At 44.6% G+C, this 24,551-nt stretch overlaps 1 protein-coding gene across 2 annotated transcripts in view; it reads right to left on the bottom strand.

Annotated features, from left to right (window-relative positions):
* Nucleotides 1-15,285, bottom strand: part of NID1 (nidogen 1) — a 93,694-nt gene extending 78,409 nt beyond the window's left edge. For both annotated transcript variants that reach the window (XM_053300013.1, XM_053300007.1), the window contains exons 1-2: nucleotides 14,988-15,285; nucleotides 242-541 (exon numbers count right to left, since the gene is read on the bottom strand). In XM_053300013.1, coding sequence (XP_053155988.1) covers nucleotides 242-541; nucleotides 14,988-15,191 — 504 coding nt within the window. In that variant the 5' untranslated portion in view covers nucleotides 15,192-15,285. The remainder of the gene's footprint in view (nucleotides 1-241; nucleotides 542-14,987) is intronic.
* Between the last annotated feature and the right edge of the window lie 9,266 nt (nucleotides 15,286-24,551).

Genomic DNA, 24,551 nt, shown 5'->3' on the forward strand with positions numbered 1-24,551 from the left:
ATTACGCCAAGCAACATAAAATCCATGCACATTCACATACCTCATTTGAAATCCTAATTTCCATAGAAACTCCATTTACACTATTTTACAACTATAATACGTTTGATGTGCCTGTCTTCCAAAAAACCTACATTTGACAATTCTTACATAGTTTGCATATTATTTTGGCATTCAGAGAAAAATAAATAAAAGATCACTATATTTGTTCCTTCTGTCTATAGCTGAACTGCCACATACTCACCTTGACTTGAAAAATTGTATCCTCTCCAGCTCCTGCATAAGGAGCCACAGAATCCCAAGTAACTACAACAGCGCTGCTTGGATCAAAAGCAGTCTCTGGAAAGCCTCTTTGAATATACTTGGCAGCAAGATGAAGAACATCAGGAGATGAATCTTCCCTATAATACACCTTTCCATGTCCACCTGTAGTATCCAGATCAGCATAAAAGGGAGCAATACCTCCAAAACTGAGAGGAAATTGGCCAAGATAATCGTCTTCCCTTGATGGCTCACTTACTGCAATGATGCCATTAGTAAGAACCTAATTAAAAACAAAATAGTAAAATGTTATACCTACCTAAGCAGAGAATAGGATGAACACTTAATAGATATAAGCTATCAACAATGCTCTGTCTTTTTTAGCCTGAACATAACTTTGGTTTCAAGCCTGAAACCATGTATGCACAGCATACCTGCCCTACCAGTTATGCTTCCATGTGTACCATGAAGAGCTAACCCGACATAAAGTTTACCAGTTCAAATCCATTCAACATCAAATGAAATAAAATAATTACAATGCAGTTGTTCTGTCAGCCTTCATTACAATTAAAAAAGGAATTCATCAGAGCTTGCACCAACACTTTGACATCTTTTTTTCTCAGAGTTGATGAGCTATGCTTTTGGACTTTAGAGACCTACTTACACAATGGGTCAGATGGCAAACTGTTATCTTATTCACCTAAAATCCAAAATCCAAAAGCATCTTTATTAGAGCATGGCTGTTCACAAATGATGTCATTCTCATTGTCCAAAAACAAAACCTATGGTAGTGATAGACAACTGTCCCAGGTTCAGTTCTTGGCAGCATCTCCAGGTACGGCTGAGAAAGACTCCTGCCTGGAACCTTGGAGGGCTGCTGCCAGGCAGTGTAGACCAGGGATTCTCAATGTTGAGTCCCCAGATGTTGTTGGACTTCAACTCCCATAGTCCCCAGCCCCAGTGGCCTATGGTTGGGGTTTATGGGAGGTGAAGTCCAAGAACATCTGGGGGCCCCAATGTTAAGGATCCCTGGTGTAGATAATACTGAGCTAAATGAACTAATGGTCTGACGCAGTAGAAGGCAGCTTCCTATGTTCCCAATACTCCTCTTGAGGTAATTAATAATTCTGCAACCTTGGATCCACAGTAGCTAATAACTCGTCACATATTGTGACAAGTTATGAAAGAAGTCATAATATTTGATAGACTTGTGAAGTATGGTTGGAATAAACGTAAAACTAAGGATGCAATTATAGATGATGGAGGAGATCCTAATCCACTATTTATTTATTTATTTTTAATTATGGTCCTGTCCTGTCCCCTTAAACTGGATCAGGACAACAATGCTAAAGGCCTAACCTTCCCTGCATCCCATTTTCACAAGTAGAAATCTTTCCCAACTGGTACCCATATAGTTCTGCAGGATTCCCCTGCAGGGCAAATAGCAGCTTTGAGGTATAGTGTTGTTAATTGAGAAGTTGGTATGGGGAAAGGTTAGACTTCTCCCATAACACTGTAGTCACGTCCATTGTCATGGACAGATCATCATCTGGTTAAGGTAGAACTTACAGCCACAACCCATCCCTGCAGGGGTGAAAGACCTATCAGATTGGTCTGCCCAAGGAGGTAGGGTTGGCTCTGCTAATGATTCAGTCGATGCTCTGGTACAATCATGGAATAATGAACTCACTAGAGCAGTAGACACAATCACTCCTAAGTGTCCTCTCCAATTTGCTTTAAAGACAGCCTCTTGGCATTCGGATGAACTACCGACACAACACAGAGCATATCTGAAGATCTATGCTCTGGCACTGTGGATGGCAAAGAAGCAGTACTTTTCTGCCCACATTGCTTCCACAAATTCATGTACAGTTGAGTTGTCTAGGGTTGTGAGGGGACTAGTATGTACCCCCTCCCCCTTGAATTTAAACTTGGGACCATCGGTTGCTTGCTGTGATGTTTTTAATGACTTTTTTGAGAATAAAATCTCTCATATTCGGGTCGAGCTGGATTCCACAGTTACTGCAGAGTCTACTGTGGAGGTGTCCAGCAACTCCCCTTATGGGATTTGTAGTGAATAGTCTTCCCTCCCTCTAAAGAGTTAACAGGAAGTGAACAATTGTCTTGACTGACAGGTTGGTGAACTCCAGGGCTCAACCAATCTGTCGACCAGGGGGGTGGGACCCAGAGAGCTGTTGCTTGGATTTCTGGGATGAAGAAAGGAAGTCTGAGTGGAGAATGCAGACTATCATAAGGTTGGATGCCTCATGGCTTATCAGCAGGATAATCTCTCAGGGTAAGAGATCTGTAGGAGGCTTGATTCTCATCAGGAATTTGGTGAGTCAAGGAAAAGGGACATATTAACATAGTAAGTTCCATATACTGAGTCAGACCATAGGTCCATCTAGCTCAGTATTGTCTACACAGACTGGCAGTGGCTTCTCCAAGGTTGCAGGCAGGAATCTCTCTCAGGTCTGTCTTGGAGATGCCAGGGAGGGAACTTGGAAACTTCTGCTCTTCCATCCCCTAAGGGGAATATCTTACAGTGCTCACACATTAAGTCTTCCATTCATATGCAAACAGGGTGGTCCCTGCTCAGCTAAGGGGACAAGTCATGCTTGCTAGCACAAGACCAGATCTCCTCTGGAAGAAGCCAAGACTTTGTTGGTTTTGGGAACCTACCATAAGGAACAGTTTGTTTAGTCAGACTGTGTGTGTCAGGTATTTATTTTGCTTTTGTGTGTGTGCTTTGCATTTTCCTAAATGACTGTTCTTTGTCACTGAGCAACTAAGAGTTCCAAGGAAGCCGCCCCAAAGTCATCTGGGCGCTTTGAAGTATTCATGTAACCAAGTTAAAGGTTTTTTAATGTATCTAAAAAGCCAAAAGCCTCAGATAGAACTAGTCTGTAGTAATTTTAATAAAAAGTCTTTCTCTCTGTTCTTTTTACAAGCCTCAAAGAGTTGATTATTGACCCAGCAGGAGGAAGGCGATTTTCTCTTGTGCAGAAACTCCTCCTCCCTACATCACCATCTCATCCATGCATTGAGACCTCCTCAACTCCGCCTGTCTTACTGGCTGTGCAAGTGGAATAGGCAGCACTTCAGAGAATGCTATCCTGGTGGTCCTGGACTTTAATAAGCTTTGTGACTCATCTGCAGCTAATCCCCATCCATTGACTCTCTAGGCACAACTGAAAGTGCCCTGTCAAAAAGAAACCCCTAGCCAAACGGAAATCAAACCCTAACAAACTTACCTTGTCTTTTTGCACATGTTTTCTTGCTTATTTATTTATTTTCTTGCTTGCTTGCTTGCTTGCTTGCTTGCTTGCTTGCAGAAAGGTTTGCTGCCTCCCCTGATCTGAGCCTTGTCTTCGCAAGAGCTGCTTCCGAACCAGTTACTCTAGTAATGGTATTCTGAACCCGTTACTAGTTTTTTGTTGTTTAGGGTTCAGTTCCAGTTCAGGTTCAAGTCAACCTTGAAATATTGGGCTCAGGTTTAGTTATGGTTCACTAAAAAACCTCTCTGAACCATGGAGAAATAGATTTGGGTGTAATCAGCGTACTGATAACACCCTGCACCAAATCCCCTGATGATATCTCCCAACAGTTTCATGTAGATGTTAAACAACATTGAAGACAATATGGAGCCCTGAGGGACACCATAGGAAAGTTCAGATTTGGAAGAACAACAGTCTCTAAGAGACACCATCTGGAATCTGCCCGTGAGGTAGGAGTGGAACCACTGCAACGCAGTGCCTCCCACCCCCAATCCCCTCAGAAGTTCCAGAAGGATACTATGGTCAATAGTATCGAAAGCCGCTAAGAGATCCAAAAGGACCAACAGAATCATACTCCCTATGTCAATTCCCAATTAGAGATCATCCATCCAGCCGGCCAAAGCAGTCTCCACCCTATAGCCTTGCCTGAAAGCCAGTTTTAAATGGGTCTAGATAATAAGTTTCCTCCAAGACCACCTGGAGCTGGGAGGCCACCATCTTCTCAATCACCTTGCCCAACCATGGAAGGTTGGAGACAGGCCTGTAATTGCTTAACTCTGAGGAATCCAAGGCAGGCTTCTTTAGAAGTGGTCTAATGATTGCCTCCTTAAGAGAAGGAGGCATCCTGCCCTCCCTCCAAGAAGCATTTATAATCTCTACTAGGCCCTCTACAACAGCCTCCCTGCCAGAAAGTATAAGACATGTTGGGCAAGAATCAAGAGGGCAGGTGTTAGGATGCACCATACCAAGCAATTTGTCCACTTCCTCAGGAGTCACGAACTGAAACTGATCCAGAGTCATCACATAAGAGGAGCTACTGGACACCTCAGCATCAGACTGAGGAGTTGTGGAGTTTGAATCTAAGTCAGCCTGAATACGAGAGATTCTGTCCACAAAAGACTCATTAAAAACGCCAGTAAATGATTGTTGGTTCCAAATACTGATTCAAGGAGGAAGGGCAAACATTATCCCCTTTATGACCCTGAACAACTCAGCTGGATGTGAACTTGCGGACGCGATACAGGAGGAAAAGAATCATTTCTTTGCCACACGTATCGCCTGAGCATAGATCTGTCAGATTCGAGCAGTCTTTCTCCACTTGCGCTCTAGTCATCTACCTCGCCACTTCAGTCCCTATAGTTCTTCCGTATACCAAGGGGCCAGTTTCGAAGCAGGTCAGTGGGTCAGAGTGTCCACTGCCCTGGAGAACTGATTATTCCAATTCTCCACCAGAGTATTGACAGGGTCACCAGCAAAGCCAACACTAAATCCCTCCAACGCTTCTTCGAATCCTACTGGATCCAGAAACCTTCCCGGGCGGACCATCCTAATGGGCCCTCTGGCCCTGCAAAGGTGGGACATGGTCATGAATCTAGCCTTAACCTAATGGTGGTCCATCCATGACAATGGGGAAATCACACGGGTCTCTACCAATGGAACACTACCCCGATCAAGCGTGTGACAAGCAATATGCGTCAGTCCCGAGACTACTTGGGATAGGCCCATAGTTGTCATGGCCACTATGAACTCCTCAGCTGCCCTGGACAAATTGGTCCCAAAGTGAACACTGAAGCGAACACCACCACCAGTCTTGGAGACTCCAATGCCAAGCCCGAGACCAAGTCCGTCAGCTCAGTTAGTAGTGGTGTGCACAGAACTACAGAGGCGCGGTCCGGCACTGGGTGTGTGTGTGTGTCTAGCTTTAAGGGCGGGGGGGGGGTAGTACTTACCCCTCCTGCCACTCTTCCCCCTCTGGCGCTGCAGTTAAAAGTGAAGTTTTGGCGGCGGCAGCGTTCCTCCCTGCCGCCCCTGCCCCTGTCATTGCCTGGAAATAGAGTAAAGTACCAGCACACATCTGCCTGTTGTGGCGCACGCGCCCCCATTGCTACCGTGAGCGTGCCACACGTCACATGCACGCTGCATGTGACGTGTGCGGCGCGCGCATGCACAGCAGCGACAGGCGTGCTGCAACGGGCACATGCGTGCTGGTACTTTACTCTACTTCCAGGCAACGACAGGGGCAGGGGCGGCAGGGAGGAACGCTGTCACCCCCCAAACTTCACTTTTAACTGCAGCGCTGGAGGGGGAAGAGCGGTGGGAGGGGTAAGTACTACCCCCCACCTTTAAAGCTAGACACCCCCCCCCCAGTGCTGGACCGCCGGACCGGCCAGGTTCCGAACTGGTTCGGAGGCCTCTAACATGGCCTCCGGACTGGTTCGTGCACACCACTATCAGTTAGGGACTCAATTGGGCAACGGGGCAATCGGTACACCATCTGGTAAGGATTCTCCTTGACAAGCAAAGGGGGATCCCTAACAACTAAAATGGGGTTGAAAGGGCTGGCGGCGGTAAGAGGGCACCTTATGCACAGTGGTGTGGCAGCGCAGGCTCCTCGGCTGCGGTGGGCCAGTGACCACTCTTCTTGGCCCAGTTGGCACTCCCCCCCATCAGTGCAGACCAGCAGGAGCCCAGTTCTGGACTCCACTTATGTGCAGAAGCTGGAAATGGGCCCCCACCAGCCTGCACTGATGGGGGGGGAGCACCGGCTGGGCTTAGAGGCCCAGAGGCCCACCACAGCTGAGGAGCTGGCACCGCTGTGCCACCATGGGGAAGGTGCCCTCTTACCTGCACCCCACCCCCTTTAATTATAAGGAATCATAACTATCCCTTATAACTAAAAGGTTTTCAACCCCCTTTTAGTTATCAGAGATCTCCCTTTGCTTGTAAATGGGAAGCCTTACCAAATTCTCTTTTACAAGCAACCCAAACTGGGTCAAACCGGTTTAATCCAAATCAGGGTGGATTTGATTTAAATCAAACTGATTTAATTCACAATTTAAATCACAATTTAAATCACTAGTCAGTAAGGCTTGATTTAAATCATAGTTTTCTACATAAAGACTAATTCTTGCTGGTATAACTTTAATATGCAAGTAGATGAAGATTTTTAGAATAACAACTTTTCATATTAGTTTTTTTATCCCCAGTTTAATAGGTTAATCATTCATATTTGGACAACTTTTCTGTTGTACTTAGGAAGGAGAAAAATAATCATTACCTTAATAATAAGAATTTAAATAGATTTATTCAACTGAAACAATAACATTACAGCATATGTTATTTGCTTAAACAAACATCCATGTTTGTTAACTAATTTGGCTAAACAAAATATATATATTTTAAGAAACTTAGACTGTCAGCCCAGCCTACACATGAAAAACTTAAATACTGTCCTCTGTAGCTCACTCGTCATCTTCATCTTCTTCTTTGTTCATAATCTGGAAAAGAAAAACAAGCTTTCCTGCTTTATCGGGTCCCAAACGATTTCTCAATTTGGAATGAATGAGTCCAAAGGAAGAGAATATTCTTTCAACGCCTGCAGAAGAAGCTACTGCTGTTAAAAGTGAAATCATTACTTGAACAGTCTCTAAATCCAAGTGCTTAAGTGACTTCCACCAGTTCACTGGTGTGACTTTCTTTAAAATATCTTCAGCAAACATATATTTCTTGAATGGTTCCCCCTTAGCTTTGAAGTTTATTATAGTTGGCATTACAGATGGATGATTGCTGGATACCCATGTCATAGCTAACTCCTCTTCCTCAGCACTTAAGTTTTGACCCTGGTACTGGATATTGACAATATTTGCCAAAAAATGAGCTGGAAACAGTACTTGTCCCATTCGTTTTTTTAATGCTTGTAATTTAATTCTGTCCATGTGTAGTTCTGCTTTTAAGTGTTCACTCAGTTCCTTCCAAATTTCAACAGCATCAGCAATAAAACAGCTATTTTTCTGTATTTTGTTTAAAGATTCAGAGATGGGTTTCAGGATGCTCAGCATATGTTCAACATTTCTCTTAAGCCCAATGTTGAGGATTTTGGCCGTGACAGTGCCATCTATTTTATCTCGATTTTGTTCACAAACTGTCATCAGAATAGGCCAGTTCTTGATATACTGCTCAAAACAGTCCACCACAGAGTTCCATCTAACATCTTGTGGGAGCGTTAGCTTGGTTCCACCCATCCTTTTCAGAGCTGCTGCAGCAAAGTGATTGTTACGGAAGTATTTAGCAATTTCAACAACATTAGTCTTTATTTCTGGAACACTTAAGTCTTTGGTTAAGAGGTGCAGCAAATGAGCACTGCAACCATATGTTATTAGCTTTGTATTCCCTTCCTGCTCTTCTAAATTTCTTCTCATCTTGGATACATTTGCAGCATTGTCTGTGACCAAACTGCGTACTAGACATTTGAATTTTTGTTCACATGTTGTTATAGCTTTTACTGCCACTTCTTGTAAGTATTCTGCTGTGTGTGCATTTCCTGACGTATCAATTGTTTGTGCAAGGAAGACTTTCCCTTCTTCTGTTGTTATACAAGTACATACAATAGGATCATTGTGGACATTACTCCACCCATCAATACTTAGGTTAACAATTCTACCCTCCAGAGCTGTTGCACATTGCTCCATTTCTCTGTCATACACTTTATCCAGCAGTTTCCCTGCAGCATCTGCTCTGCTGGGTGGACTGTATCCTGGTCTCAGTGACTGAACCATATTAATGAAATGTGGGTTCTCAGTCAGATGGAAAGAAGAGTTCGTTGCATAAACAAACTGGGCAATTTTTTCATCAATTAACTCTTTTTCTAATCTGCTAGTTTTTATCACAAACTTATCTATGGTGGTTCCAGGAGGGAAGGATTTTTTCTTTCTTTTAGGTGATAGTGATATGTGGCTGTGGGTGTCTGATGATGATGCTAATGAAGCACTATCCTGGATGGATAACTCTGAAACTGTAGAACAGGAGGATGGTGATCTTGAAGGTGGATAGTTTCCAGAATCCATGAATTCCCCTAAACAAAAAAAGTCAATGCTGTTATTTTATTGTTTATACAATTTCTGCTTATTGTACACAGCACTGCCCCAAAAGGAATATTTGCTTTTCTTCATAACTGTACCAAATGACAGTAACATGCAGTAATAATAAGAAATATAATTTTGCTCAAACATGACAGTTCAAGGCAGTCTTTAGAAATATTATATGATTCAATAAAAATGTTTACCAACCTGAAGATCCTGCCTGTTCAAATGTGTTTCTTTGGTCATCTTCATCACAGCACTTCTCATGATGTTGCCTCATTCCGGCCACCAGGCCTTGCATTTCTTTGTTGCAGTGTTTGCATTTTGCACACATGCCTGCCTTACCGATAGGTAAAGGAACTTCATTAAAATATTGCCAAACTGGGTCTCTTTTACGGCCTGCTGCCATTATAGGTTTTTTCCTCCAAGGAAAGAATGTGATAAACCTCAGGTCATACACACAAAAAGATCCAAAGACTTGTCTGTCTGTGGCTATGCAGTATTGTGCTCAGAAAGTTTCACTTTCATTTTGTACTGCTTGTCTGCTTGCCCCTCCCTCTTCACACTTAGTTTCACTTTCTTCTTGTGCAGATCTATTCCACTCCAAACAATCAGAAAAATATTGTTTCTATTCTATTTCACGGAACTTCTTGAAATTTAGCACTGAAGGGGTTGATTCTGTATTCATAGGTTTGTAGAACAATAGGATTAAGGTCTTTTTCTCAACTCTGTTTATGTCATAACATTTTTGCTGTGAAGAAGAGGCATGTGATCTCTGCTGAGTCAAATTCAGTTTTGAGAACTGCAAAAGTAAACCAAGCATCTGTGATAATATCTTGTAGGCAGAGAAACTGCCCAATAATCTTACAAAAACCTCTGGAAGAGCATGACATTGTGAATGGATTAATGGAATTTATTTACCAAAAAAAATTAAACATATACAGCCTTATTCTACATAATTAAAAAACTAATCTTTATTTCATGATGGAATAACCTTTGGATGGTAATATATTTTCCTCAAAAAGCATTTTATTTTTAAAAATCCGATTTAAATTTTAAAAAATCCGATTTTTTTGATTTTTTTTAAAAAATCATTGATTTTTATCCACACTGATCCAAACAGAGCCTGGTTGAGTTCAAACCTGGACTAGCCCCTTTTTCTGGGGGCCAGTCTGGTTCTAGCTTCAACTGGTCAAACCAGGCCAGTCCGAATCAAACTGGGTTCAATTTGGACCCATTCTACACACCCCTAGAACAAGGTCACTGCCATTGTGTGGAAGATTAAGTGTATGGCTAGGATGAACCACTCCCAGATCAGCAAAGAGAAAGAATTGCTTCCAACAATAACAATAAGTAGGCATGCTCAGGCATGTCTAGGAGATGATGATGATTACATCTGTATCCCACTCTTCCTCCAAGGAGCCCAGAGCGGTGTACTACATACTTGGGTTTCTCCTCACAACAACCCTGTGAAGTAGGTTAGGCTGAGAGAGAAGTGACTGGCCCAGAGTCACCCAGCTAGTATCACGGCTGAATGGGGATTTGAACTCGGGTCTCCCCAGTCCTAGTCCAGCACTCTAACCACTACACCACGCTGGCTCTTACAGATCCCATCTGTATCCTCTGGGCTGAAGGTGCACTACTCTGAGCCAAACTTCAACTATACTGACCACAACAACAATGTGATCAAATGGAGGGCAAACGTCAGCTGACCTCCATTGGTCAATTGAAAAATCCTTCATTTATACAGAGGTGGGAAATGGGATTGCAGCCTCTTTCTGCAAAAAGGACATTAGCATCTCTTCTGGGCTCAGTAACTAGCAGACACAACTGAAGTAAAATGGTTAAGCGCAGAGCTAGCATTTTGCTTCTGTCCCAAATAGCCAGCTGAGCCACCATCCCCTTTGTGGTCATTCTAGGGAACACCCACCAAGTGACAAAACCCTCCCCTTCTGTTGGTATCATATCCTAATATTTCTGAAAGTTCTTGTGCACATGTACTTGTAGAATAGGCCTGAAAAAAACAGTCAGGTGGTCAAATGTAGTGGAGTTTTTTATGATCCCAATGGGACTGCTGTTATCAACAACAATGATAATAAGATTTGGGCTCCTGGCTTCCCCTCCACTATACTGGTTTCCCATCCACTATACTTCTATTTTCTTGGTACAGGATCCCACTGTAGCCATAAAGGCTGAGAGTTGGCACAGCATGGCAAAGCCTTGGGAGACATGGTCCTTGGAATAGTGATAGTTGGCTAGGCCAGTTATAAGAACTCCCCTTCTTCCGTCCAACCGCTCCCAACCTCGAGAGCACATGTGAAACTTACTTTTATTTTTTAATCATATGCTGCTTTCTAAACAAACACCCTCAAAGCAGTGTACAATCAGATTTAAGAAGGCAACGAAATCACAACACCACAAATAAGAGTGAAGCCAAATGGTTCAGGGTTGCAAATATTAACCCAGATGCAAGGCAGTCTTCAACAACCTTGAAGTGGTGAAAGGGAGGGAACCAGACAAGCTCCTTAAGGAAGGGCATTCCAAGTCTGGGCATCACAACCCAGAAGGTCTTCTCCCACATATCTACCAATCACATCTCAGACAAGTGGAATGTGGACTGTGTGTCAGGACTGGAACATCTATCCTCTGTAATCAAGTTGGTCAGTAAGTCATTCCTTTTATCCATTCATCAACCCTTGCCTAATCAGCTTTTGCTTTCAAATGCTTTGGGGGTAATAAAACCGGCTACAATTAACGATCCTCAGTTTCTGATAGTGTGGTCTCCCACTATGCATATTTGTAGTTATATAGCTCAACCTAGAATATTTTAAATTACCATAATTTAGTCAGTTAGCATGTTATTCAAATTCATTAATAATGATAATTTTGCCATAGGCTTCAATGGGATGAGGAAGGGCACCACAGACTTAATCCAAGTAAGGTAATGTATTTAAGGGCCAATTAAATCTGTGCGTGTACTTTTAAGAAGAATGAGCACAGATTAATTTTAACAGTCTGCAAATGTATCTAAATGCTGGTCCGCAGCTGGATATTCATATTAAAGAAAGATTACTTATTATCACAGATATGTATATGAAGCATAGGAGGGAGGAGGGGAAACTGAACATTGGTGCTTAACAGTAACAGCTATAGAATCCATCATTTCCTTTTAGGGTATAATTCCATTTCATCTGACAGGACACAACTGCTTGATATATTTTTAGGATTCAGTACTTCTGAATTATATAGATGGTTAAATTACATTTATGGGATGTAGAAAACATGCCACCTACTTTATACATAGTTCTATTTCAATTACCTAAAATAATTTATAAAAGGCAGGCAGAGGAGCAGAAAAAGGAAGCAGCTGAACAGTTTTTATGTTTGTGTTCTGAAGTTTGGGTGGAAATTAGTAATTTTCAGCATCTCAGCATTACAATTTAGGAATATTAACATGCCTATATAAGAGCAAGTTGGATGCAACAGTATTTTAGAAGGGCACTGTAGTTCTAATGTGGACAAAACTGAATTATCTGAAGCTTCTAAAATATATAGCATGGATTAGTCTGGCCCACACTGTGAGGGGAAGTTATGTTCTGAAATATGAATTGTCAATATCCTTTTTGAAAATTTAGACTATTAACAAAACAAAATGCTATTAAATTAAATGGAAGTATTTCCATAGTCTGGCTATGCATCTTGTTTGTATTTTTATTTTACTCCACCCAACCCCAGGGACACAGAGAAGATTACAAGTTGCATCAAAACAATTTTTATGAGAAAACATGTTACTCAAGCCATTCTCTCACAGCAGCTAGTTCTGCACCCCATAAGAAAACTACACCCACCCACAATCCCCCACACCACTTGAGGACCTAAAACAACTTACAGAAAAAAGATTAGGGAGATGTTTTAAATCAGAAGTTGCAGTGAAAGGAAAGTGGTGAGAAGGCTGTCTTCAGTGCTCCATAGGAGTGAATAAGACATCTGCTGTCCCCTGGCCCCTACCACGGTGGCTCCAGATAAGGGAGGGAGATGGGGAGAGGATGGCAGGAGGGGTCTAGCCAAATATCAGAGAACTGTCAGTTCTGACCTGACAATTGGGAGAGGGCATATAAGACCCCTCCTGAAAATTTCCTGGTCAGGTTGAATACAACATTTTCCAGCATGCACTGGCCTAATAACAGTGATTCACTTGCAACTGTTTAAATATTAAATCTAAAGCTGAGATTTCCTAAGACACTTTTAAGTTCTACAAATTCAATGAGACGAACTAGATGGACCAATGGTCTGACTTGGCATATGGCAGCTTCCTATGTCCCTCTGAGTATGCTTACAACTGCAGCAACTCTATGCACATCTAACTGGTGGAATTTATATTGATAAAAGATCCCTTTTATACAATTCTCTGGAAAAATAAGCTCATTCCATCATATAACTGAATAAGTGTTCAAATACTAGAATTTGAGACAACAGAACTGTAAGAATACAAAATATCAAAACAAATCTCAAACTAAAAATAGATTAAAAGCAGCAGTTAAAAGCAGAATATGTAGCTTTAATTTAAAACAATCTAAAAGGCTTTGAGGAATGAAAAAACCTTTTAAACAACATTTAAAAGTCACATGAGAGGGAGTTTGACAGAACTTCCTGGGCAATGAATTCTACAAGTGGGAGCCACCACAAAAAATACCGTGAACCTATTACCCACCAAATCAACATCTGCTAGCAGTGGGCCAGATAAGACAGCAGGACCTCAGATGCTGATCTTAGAGCTCTGGCAGGCTCATATGGGAGAAAGCAGAACCAAAGATAACAACATTTGTATGGTGCTTTTTTAGTGTGCAAATTGCTTCACATGTATTAACGATGTAATCCTCTAAAAAAACACCCTATAAGTGAATATTCGTATCCACAAAATAAGTGTTATCTTATATTACACTTTATATACTGTTGCAATTCATAGTGGTTATAGTGTTCTGCATAGTATAATATAACATGGTCTCATGCTCAAGTACTAATGCAACTGATTAAAAATTCTGTTCAAAGCACTGTACAACATCCAGAGTTTTTAATCAGGCAACTGTATTTAAATATAATACAAAACTCAAGTACTGTGCACACTTGAAAATTCTGTGTTGCAAGATATGCATAATTCCTAGAACCAGAAGAGTAGAAAGATAATGAAATCTGGTTTAGTTCCAACCCCTAACTGTACTGAGGAAGAGTAAGGTCACGTCTGGAATAAGCAAATAAACTAATTCAGAGTTCAGCATAAAAGAATTATAGATTAAATTCTTAGCTGAAATAGTTCCAATGAAGAATGCCAATTTTCTAGAGCAGAACAGAATCTGACCCTTTGTACTGAAATATACAGTTGTAATTTTATTTGCTTGACCTACAGTGCATGGAGTAAACTGCTGAAATGACAGCAACAATGTCTCTTCCAGTTGCAAGTCCTGGAAAGGACAAAGCCCATCTGCTTTCTATTTTGTTTGGAATTAGGGGGGAAAAACTATTCTACATGCCAAAACCCTCTGGACAGTTCCTCCCCTTCCCACCCAGCAACCAACTCCTTGACCTACTGATACACAACTCCATCTGCCATATGCAGTGCAAACTGCATATGGGGCTGCCACATGCCCCCTTGTTTTTATGAGATGAACTTTGGTCATATCTGCCTTTAAATGGCAGGACTTCTCAATTTCACAGAAACAAGTGGTGCTGTTAAGTTTGGAGCATCTTTCTGCCGAGAACTACAAACACAGGAGGAGTGTCTCTTGTTTCAAGAATTTTTATTTGGAAACTTATTTTCCAGGGTTTGAAACGAGCCTTGCCTTATCCCAAAGACCAGTGATCAGTCACAGAGCTCAACCCTGAGACAAATGTATTCTAAGACACTTCTCTTTTCTTTTGGCAGGAAGGAGATTGCCTCTGAGCATGGGCAGAAGGCCATTCCTACACAGGAGAGGAAACACGCCCAGCCCACTCCTGCCAGAAAGCGGCTCCCTCCCAGCTCTCAAGGCAGGATTCCAAACGGACGTGAGCGCAGCGCTCCTCACTTTTAGGAACGAAGCAACGGCCCCGGCGAGCCCTTCCCTGCGCGCTGAGTTCGACCCCACTGGAGGGCAGCATGGGCAGCAGCCTCTCCACCCTCATTCCCAAGACCAGTGACAGCCACCACGCCTCACTCCCTTCTTTCCTCCTCCAGCCCTGTCTTGTGGAGCCCAGGGCTCCGCCGCATGCTTCTACGCCCAGGTCCCCGGCCCCCCACCTCTCCGACTCCAAGAGCCCGTGTCCATCAATCGTCTCCCCTTCGGGACCCGCTCCTCCTCCAGCGCATCTCAGCGCCGCTTTCCCGGCCCGCACTTACATAGAGGGAGTTGATGCTGGAGCCGTAGAAACGCAGCGGGGTGCTGAGCTCCAGAGGCGGGGAGCGCGCGTCGTCCCCGGGCTCCAGCTCAGCGTCTCCTCGCTCCAAGCCGAAGGGGAAAAGGAGCCCCCCGTGTGGTAAGCAGCCCCCGGGCACCGCCAGCGCCAGTAGCGCCCACAAGCCCAAGCCCCTCAGGGTGACCATGCTCTCGCGCCTTCCTGCGCCTCGGAAAGGCTCCTGCTCCACTTAGCTCCGGGGCGAGGCGGCGGAGGAGCCCACGAGCTGGAAACCTCCACGTTTGAAACCCCACCAGAGCTGCTGGGGAAGAAGAGGAGGGGGAGACGCTTGCTAGGGTGGGGAGGCAACCAATCAACACAGAGTTCAAAAAAAGCCACCCTATTAGAGAACGGGTTTCTGCCTCTCCCCCCCCCCACATCCCAAATCCCTAAAAAACTTTTCCAGCAACCAGAGATGTCTCCTGCCGTCCCCCCTCGTGAGTACAGTTGTGAGGAAAGTTACCCACGCAGCGCTCAGAGTCTTGAAAAACGTGCTTTTGCTCTCCTTATGAACGTTTGCATATAGAAACATACAGAGACCAGATCCATGATGGGTTCGCAAACAGAGGCGTATCTAGGGAAAACAGCGCCTAGGGCAAGCACTGAAATTGCGCTCCCCCATCCAATCTGACACCCATCTTTCAGATAACTTTAACATAGTTCAGGGGTTCCCAACCTGTGGCACCCCAGACGTTGCTGAACGACAACTCCCATCATCCCAGCGACAAAAACTGTAGCTGGGGATGATGGGAGTTGTAGTTCAGCAACATCTTCTGGAGTGCCACAGGTTGGGAACCCCTGCTCTAGTTGAAGGGCTTCCCAAATGAAGGGCCAAGAAATAAGCTTCTAAGCCCATTTGAACCCCTGCAGCCCTTGTTTGACATGTTAGGAACTGTGGACGTCCTTCCAGTTGCTGCATATCAGAGGGACCACTGAAGTATACAATCCTTTTTAAAAGGGAGAAAGAGACTTTTAGTTCACCAAAAGCTGGGAAGGGCCAAGAACTGTGCGTGTGTGTTGCACTCATGCTGCCTTTGAAAACTGATACAGTCTCCTAGAATTCTTCACAAGCACTTGAAACCCACTAAGCAATTTTTTTCATACATCAGACTTGAAGCAACGTGGGGGAAGGGGGGGGCGGAACAAACACACACACACACACACACACATACACAGGGCTTAGGAAGGAGCGCAGCCCTCATCCAACAGTAAATAATAATGAAATATATAAAGAAGGCGACGGGGAAGCAGCGTGGAGGAAGGGGGACACACACACACGGTTTAGGAATGAGCGCAGCCCTCATCCAATAGTTAATTTAAAATGAAATAAATAAGGAAGGCAACGGGGAAGCAGCGTGTGGAGGGGGGAACACACACACACACACACACACACACACACACACACACACACACACACAGGGCTAAGGAAGGAGCCGAGCAGCACCTCTCTAAGGAAGGTGTCCGGGGAAGCAGCTAGTGGTGTGCATGGTTCGGTTCGGGGGTCCACTGGGAAAGCCACCGGACCGGTCCAGAATTCTGGCAGTCTGGAAGGGCAGGGGTGTCTCTTTAAGGGGTGGTGGTAGTACTCCCCCCCCGCTGCTCTTCCCCCTCCAGCGCTGGTGTTTTTAAGAATCTTCTTGGGGCGGCAGAGTTCCTCCCTGCTGCCCCTGCCCCCGTCATTGTCCGTCAATGGCTTAAATGAAGAAGAGCTGGCGGAGCGCATGTGCCCTTCACGGCGCACGTGCTTGTCTCCGCCGCGGGCGCACGCACCCCACATGTGTCATGTGGCGTGCGTGGCGGAGACAAGCACATGCGCTACGAAGGGTGCATGCTCTCCGCCAGCTCTTCTTCATTTAAGCCATTGACGGACAATGACGGGGGCAGGGGCGGCAGGGAGGAACTCTGCCGCCCCAAGAAGATTCTTAAAAACAGCAGCGCCGGAAGGGGAAGAGCGGCGGGGGGGGGGTAAGTACTACCACCCCCCCTTAAAGAGACACCCCCGCAAGTGCCAGACCAGGCTTCTGCCGGACCAGGCACACCACTAGAAGCAGCGTGGGGGAAGTGTGTGTGTGGGGGGAACAAACAAACACACAAACAGGGCTAAGGAAGAGCACCTCTCTAAGGAAGGCGCCTGGCCCAGGAAGCAGTGTGGGGCAAGCCGGGCGGGGGGGACAAACAAACTCACATAGCTAAGGAAGGCAGAACGCCCCAGCAGGCAGCTGATTAGTCTCCCCGGCCACGTGGTTGTGCAGCACTGGAGGGAGGCATGCACTGGATTCAACCAGCTCGGCGGTGCGCGCTTTGCCGGCCAATGGGAGTGCTCGCGCACCGCTTGGAGATCTCGCGAGTGTGCTTTTCAACTGCTGCGCCTGCGCTAGTGGGAGGGTGCACGGGTCAGGTGCCAGGTCCGCCGGCGCCGCAGCCCGGGCGCCCGACGCCGGCCAGCCACAGTGGTGAGCAGTGCCAGCGCCCGCTGGGGATTGTGATTTTGGTGGTGGTGGTGGGGCCGTCATCTTGTGCCCCCCTTCATGTGGCACCCAGGGCACGTGCCCTGGCTGCCCTGCCGCCAGTTACACCTCTGTTCGTAAAATATTCCTTTCCTACCATTTAAGAATACAGGAACTGCTGCTAAGTCAAGCCAACGAGTCAGATGCTGCAGAACGCTCACCAGGGACAGGGCCACCATTGCTCAAACTGGTTCCCAGGCCGCGCCCCTCAGGGGCCACACCTCGTGTCCCAGCCACGTCTCCTGTGTCACACATTATTATTAATTATTATTATTATTATTATTATTATTATTATTATTTTGCATTTATATCCCGCTCTTCCTCCAAGGAGCCCAGAGCGGTGTACTACATACTTGAGTTTCTCCTCACAACAAACCTGTGAAGTAGGTTAGGCTGAGAGAGAAGTGACTGGCCCAGAGTCACCCTGCTAGTTTCATGGCTGAATGGGGATTGGAACTCGGGTCTCCCACGGTCCTAGTCCAGCACTCTAACTACTACACCACGCTGGCTCCATTTCATCACCCGTGCCCCATTTCTGAGCAAATTCCCAGCTGGCACCGTGTTCACAGCGTGGCCAGGAGCAGCTCTCCCTGCTTCAAAAAGGCAGGGAGACACGTTCGCGGCCAGCCTGGAAAGCCGGCGTGGGGCCAAGCTGCTCAAAAACGGAGCCGCACAGCTTTGTTATGAGCAGCTTAGCCCCGCGCCAGCTTCCCAGCCTGGCCAGGAACGCGTCTCCCTGCCTTTTGAAGCAGGGAGAGCCACTCCCAGCCGCACTGCTAACACGGTGCCAGCTGGGAATTTGCTTGGAAATGTGGCACGCGGCCCCGATTGCCAGCAAAACCCTGCCCCCTGCATCTGACAGCAGATGCTGCGGCGCAGTCAGATGCAGGGATGTGGCTGGGCAGGCCTGCAGCAGCAGGTGAAACAAGCCGCTGCTGGCCTCCCTACGCATCTGGCACTCACCTAGGTAATTTTGGAGCCTGGACCTAAAGGACTTGGGCAGTGCTGCTTCCCATGCTGCAAGTTAAATACCACCACCACCACCCACACACACACTGTGACACACGCAGTATTTTTAGCACGTGGGTTTCTGAGGGCACAAACAGCAACTAAACTCATAAGAATGTAAGAATATAAAACACGTATATTTATGCAAATATGCATTAGCAGAAATATTTCGATATTCATATTTCCATCCCACATATTTCTTTCCCTACTCCAAAGCAGAGGTCATGCCCAGCACAGGTCACAGTTATGCTTGGCCTCCTGCCACAGTGCGGGCCAGCTGCGGAGCCAGCCGAACAGCAGCCTGGGTCCGGCCCCGCTCAGTGCCCCCCCCACATGCGCCCGTGTGCGTGACATCATGCACACAGGGGTATGGGCTCGGGCTCCAGAGGAGCCCAGAGCGAACTCCCCCTTCCTGCCCGGGCTACTGGAAAAGACAAAGCCCTCCCTCCCTCCCTCTTTCTCTCCCTCCACCACTGAACCAGAGTACCCGTCGCCCGGCCTTTCTGCGCTGGGCAAAGTGGCCACATCCACTTCTCAATGCGCCACTGCTTCTGGCAAGGGTGAGGCCGCATCCAAACCAATTCCCGTTTTTCCTGGTTTATCTTCTGGAAAAAAATGCCTAGAATGGGTGTTTGGGTTAAGGGATTTAGGTCCCCTCCAGATCACTTTGAGGCGGGGATGAGAACCTTTCATGCTTCATTCTTTCAAACACAAAACAAAACACACAGATTTCTATGCTTGCTGCTGACTCTCCTCGCAAAATCTGGATTCGCTTTGCTGTTGTCAGAGCTGAGCAAAGAGAGACACCGGCCAGGGGCGGGCGGGGAATCTTAATTCCATCCATAGATACTACAATGTGTTGCAGCCCGAACAATGAAGGCAACATCACCACAGCCCCCCTAACTGAAGCTCGGCTCGCCACTCACACCACTCACTCTCGGCCTGGAAGCTCCCTCCTGCCGCGCTTTTCACCAGCTTGCCACCGCCATGTTAGGATCTGGTGCAGCATGGACTGCATCAGTGGAGGAGGGGAGGAAGCAGGAAACCCGGAGCATGGCCTGGGCTGCTGAGAGCCCGAGCGAGCTCTCAGCTCATTTCTGGCAGCACCGGCTGCCTGATAGAACGTTTTCAAACTCCTGAACGGAGCCGTTCCAGGTTTGAGTACTGTAATGCATTCTTCATGGGGCTGCCCTGAGAAGCATCCAGACACTCTGGCTAATTCCAGATTGCCTAGTCAAGACATTGCTCTCCAGTAAAGCCTTTGGGCCTGCCTGATTTTGATGTTATTTAGTCTCCTACAGTTTCCTCCCCTCTTTCTTTTTCTCTTCCTTTCCCTTCCTTCTCCTGTGAATTAAACAATGTTATATATTTGTGCTTTAATGTTTTGTTTGTTTAAAGAAATAAAAATAAAACTACCTAAACTATAGCCAAATACTGAAGAATATAACTCGTCATATTTTAACTCTGAAAGAGTTCTCTACGTGTGTGTGTGTGTGTGTGATGTATTTATGTATTAGGCCTTTAAGGAGATAGGGAACTAATAGCGCTTCATATATTGGTAATTGTGACAGTAGAAGTTTAGGTGATTACAGAACTGGCCTTTTCAAGCAATACCGCTCACCATTCACATTCACAGTGAGCCTCTGCTGCATTTATTTCCTCCTACAGAAAGATGATTCAGAAGTGTCATTTATGAAGGTCCAGGGATGGGAGTGTTGCTAGCAACAGAATATACTTTAATGTACTTATTTACCTACTAAATATGATTTAAAACTATGATCCTTTGTTATTCCTCTGGCAGAATGTGGTACATGGGAATACACCTAATTTTGTCACTGATTTCACCATTAGAAGACTTCAGGAGGCTTTACAAGACTTCAGACACAAACATTCATTCTGTTAAAGGTTAAATCTTATCTGTTGACTGTTTCATTCTACTTTGGCCCCAGTTAGCTATTTATCAGATACTCCCAGGGGGACAGACAGAAGTCTGTCTGCCAGCTATTCATGTCCTTTTAATCAAGTCAGATGACACCACACACACACCACACACACACCCTCTGAGGACACAGGCACACACTTCTGCAACTCCATGCAGGAGTTTGATTTAATAAACAGATCTGGATAAAATATGCTGCTTCTGCAATATCCTCTCCCAACATTTTTAGAAGTCTTTTAAAAGCAAAATTTACATGTTTTGAATGTATTAGGCAGGTTAAAAGAGGAACAATAAGTCTAAGGATAAAGACGACCAATCTATACAGTAATTCTTAACAATGGCTAAGTACATATACAGCTGTCATTAAGTGGTGTATGCTGCTAGACAATGAAACTTTATTATTTACAGTAACATTGATGATGAAAATGAATTTATTTCAGAGCCGCTTCAAAAATATGTAAGAAATGCGACATAATGTATTTTTTTGTTACAAAGGCATTAGAATGACTCTAATTTACTTGAATGAAAAATGTGGCTCCTTTGCCAAGTGTAAAGAGCCCTGTGGAACGGAGCACCATTGAAAGGACAATTGTGTTTCATGCACAGATCCTACTATACTGCTCACTACACGCAGCAGCCTCAACAACAGCAGCATTCCAATCACTCTTATTAATTCAATGGCTGCAGGCCAGGGCCATACTCCAAAGCAGGAGACCAGCATGGAGGCATTGTCAGAAGAATATCAGGAAACTGAGAAGCTCACATCTGCCATAAGGCAGGGATAGCCTTCTGAGAGGCTAACAGCTGGAAGCCTCAGACTCATGACCTCTAATCACATGACATTTTCCTACTCTGTGTAGGAGAAGTAAAGAGTATGCTTGTCATATGTGACTATTTGCTTGCATTTAAGAGCAGGGATGCCATGTGTGGCAGTCCTGGCTTTCTTACTAAAGTCCTGGCATCATCCTTTCTCACTAAAGTCATGATCAGGAAAGGCTTCTTCAGTCCCAAAGTGAAAGACTACAATGATTTCCTGCCATGTTTTAGCAACTAAGTTAAAACTTTTAACCTGTAAAGATAATTTAGGTTACAGCTTCTTGGATTCTGTGAGGAATCTTTGAAATACGTTGAACTGAAAGCAAATCTCTAGCTCTCTGTCTACAAAAAATGGATTATAATATAACCATATTTATTTATGTATTTGTTAAATATAAATATGCATTTGTTATATTTATGTAACATTCATAGACTTGAGGACACATTTCAGGAACATCACATCTGCCATCTTAACAAATAAATTGGAATACCTGTGGCCAGACATTTCAGTTCAGGCAACCATACTGATATGGAAATATTTTTCTGTTGTGCAACATTCACATCATGAGACGCTGGACAAATGAGAACGTGTGTATATATGTATAATTTTAAAGACTTGTATGCTACCATTCCTCATAAATAAATTTGTGGTGGCTTTCAACAAAATTAATTTTAAAAATAGAGAAAAAGCAGTCTCTAAAATCATAAAAGTGTGGGATAAGACAATTAAAACAAGGTAATCACAAAGAAATAGACTTAAGGGAAGGCCTGCTGAAATAAAAAAAAGTCTTCAACTTTTGTTTAAAATTAAACAGGCTGGGGGCAAGTCTAAGATCAAGGGGCAGGGAGTTCCAGAGAGCCAGGGCCACCACTGAGAAGGCTTACCCATGGGTCACTGATAGTCGTGCTTCAGAGGGTGGCAGGGTGTGCATGAGAGCCCCTCTACATGATTTCACAGGCCAGGCAGAACTATGCAGCAGTAGACAGTCCTTCAAGTATCTTGGCCCTAAGCCGTAAAGGGTTTCAAAGGTCAAAACGAGCACTTTGAATTGCACCTGGAAGAACACTGGCAACCAGTGTAGCTGGTTCAGCAGCAAAATGATTTAAGCTGAGTATCTGGCTCCTGCCAGAACCCTAGCGGCTGCATTCTGCACCAACTGTAATTTCTGGAGGATCTTCAAGGGCGGCCCCACATAAACCACATGAAAGTAGCCTAACTGTGTGGTGACAAGGTCATGGATCACTGTGGCAATGCCAGCTTGGTCCAGGAATGGACATAGCTGGTGCACAAGCCAAAGTTGGGCAAAAGCAGCCCTGGCCACCATACTACTTGGGTATCCAGCAGCACTCCCAAGTTGAGAAGCTGCTCTTTCAGAGGGAGTGCAATAAAGAACAGACTGATTATCCACTCCCAGTCTAGCAGATCTCTTAACCAGGAAAACCTCTGTTTTTTCTGGATTTAATTTCAGCTTCTTAGCCCTCATGCGGTTCAAAACTACTTCTAGACACGGATCCAGGACCGTCACAGCCTCTCCAGCTGGGGATGGCAGTGAGCTATAAAGCTGGATATCATCTAAATACTGATGATACTCCATTCTGAAACCCTGATAACCTGTGCAAGCAGTTTGATGAAGATTATAAAAAGCATGGGGGACAAGATAGAGCCTGTGGGACACCATAAGGCAAAGGCAAAGGTCTTAAGCAGGTCCTCCAGCACCACCTTCTGGAACCTCCCTGACAGGGAGGAATAAAACCACTGCATCACAGTTCCCCTTAGTCTCATCTGTGCCAGACTGTCCAGAAGGATACTATGGTCAATAGTATCAGAAGCTGTTGACTGGTCCAGCAGAATTAAAGGGGACACACTCCCCCATCAAGTTCCTGGCATAGGTCACCCACTAGAGTGTCCAAGGCAGTTTCAGTACCAAAACTAGGCCTGAAACCTAGTTTTGGGTTTCTGTCTCCTCCAGGATAATAATCTGTCTCCTCCAGGAATCCCGGGATTGCCACCATATACTCAAACACCTTGCTCAATAAACGGAGACTGGAGACTGGCTGGTATTTGTCCAATATGGTGGAATATAGGGAGGGTTTCTTTCATGGTGGCGGATGGCTGCCAGTTTAAGGCAGTTTAAGCCACACCCTCTGTCAATGAGGTGTTAACTACTTTCTCCACCCACTCAGCCAGTCCTTCCCTGGCAGCCTTTTTTAGCCAAGAAGGGCAAGAGTCGAGGATATAGATAGACAAATTCAAAGATCCAAGGGTACTGTCCACATTCTCATACTGTATATGAAACAAAACAACAGAGCCTAATAATGTAACCAAAAATAACAAAAACCACTAAACATATGAATATAAATTATATTGAAAATGAAATGATCAAATATATATAATGATATGAATGAATCAAGGATAGCAATGAAACGTAATGACAAAACTTCTACAGCAATTTATTTATTAATTTATTTATAAGAACAATAGAACAGTATAATAATATAAACTATAGAAACAGCTTTCCAGTAATGTTCACTGTTTTGGTGTACTTTTTCAAGTGTTTAAACAGTTCAGTTGTTCATGGACTGAACTTGGAGGATAACACATAAAACCACCTTACATCCATCTGCAACATTTGTCCATCATTCTTTTCTTGTCACCTGCCCTGGAACTCTTAACACAGCATTCTTAATTGACACCTTGTAAGCCATATGAGTGGTGTTGTTTTTTTAAATCCCAAAATCATAATTTTTGCTGATGAAGACATAAGTCAAAACATTCGACTAAAATTGATTCCATCTAACTATTTATGTTGTCATTCATCTTTTTTTTAAAACGATACTTATGTCATATAAAATCCCAGTGTAACTAGCCGCAATTGAAATACACTATACAAGTACAATATCATGATATTAAAGCATGTATAAAAAGGTTAAAAACAACATATGGAAACCATAGCAGGAAACCAGCAGAGCAGCAAACCAGCACAGCAGTTCAAGCCCAAAGGTGAGAACAGAGAACACAAAGCAGGAGAACAGAGCCATATTTGCCTGGCTTGTTACACTTCATTAGCAGTGACTGTAATAGGGGCTGGCTGGCGACTGCCTGTTTTAAACTGCAAGACATGTGGGCCACTATTCCTAAGCTCCTGGTAGGTTATGTTGCATTCCTTCAGTTTAGACTGTGAATTTTATCTTCTTTTTCAAAATGGATCATTCTTAATTTCCTCAGTCCTCCAAAATC

This window comes from Hemicordylus capensis, chromosome 1, assembly GCF_027244095.1.
Source record: "Hemicordylus capensis ecotype Gifberg chromosome 1, rHemCap1.1.pri, whole genome shotgun sequence".
NCBI lineage: Eukaryota > Metazoa > Chordata > Lepidosauria > Squamata > Cordylidae > Hemicordylus > Hemicordylus capensis.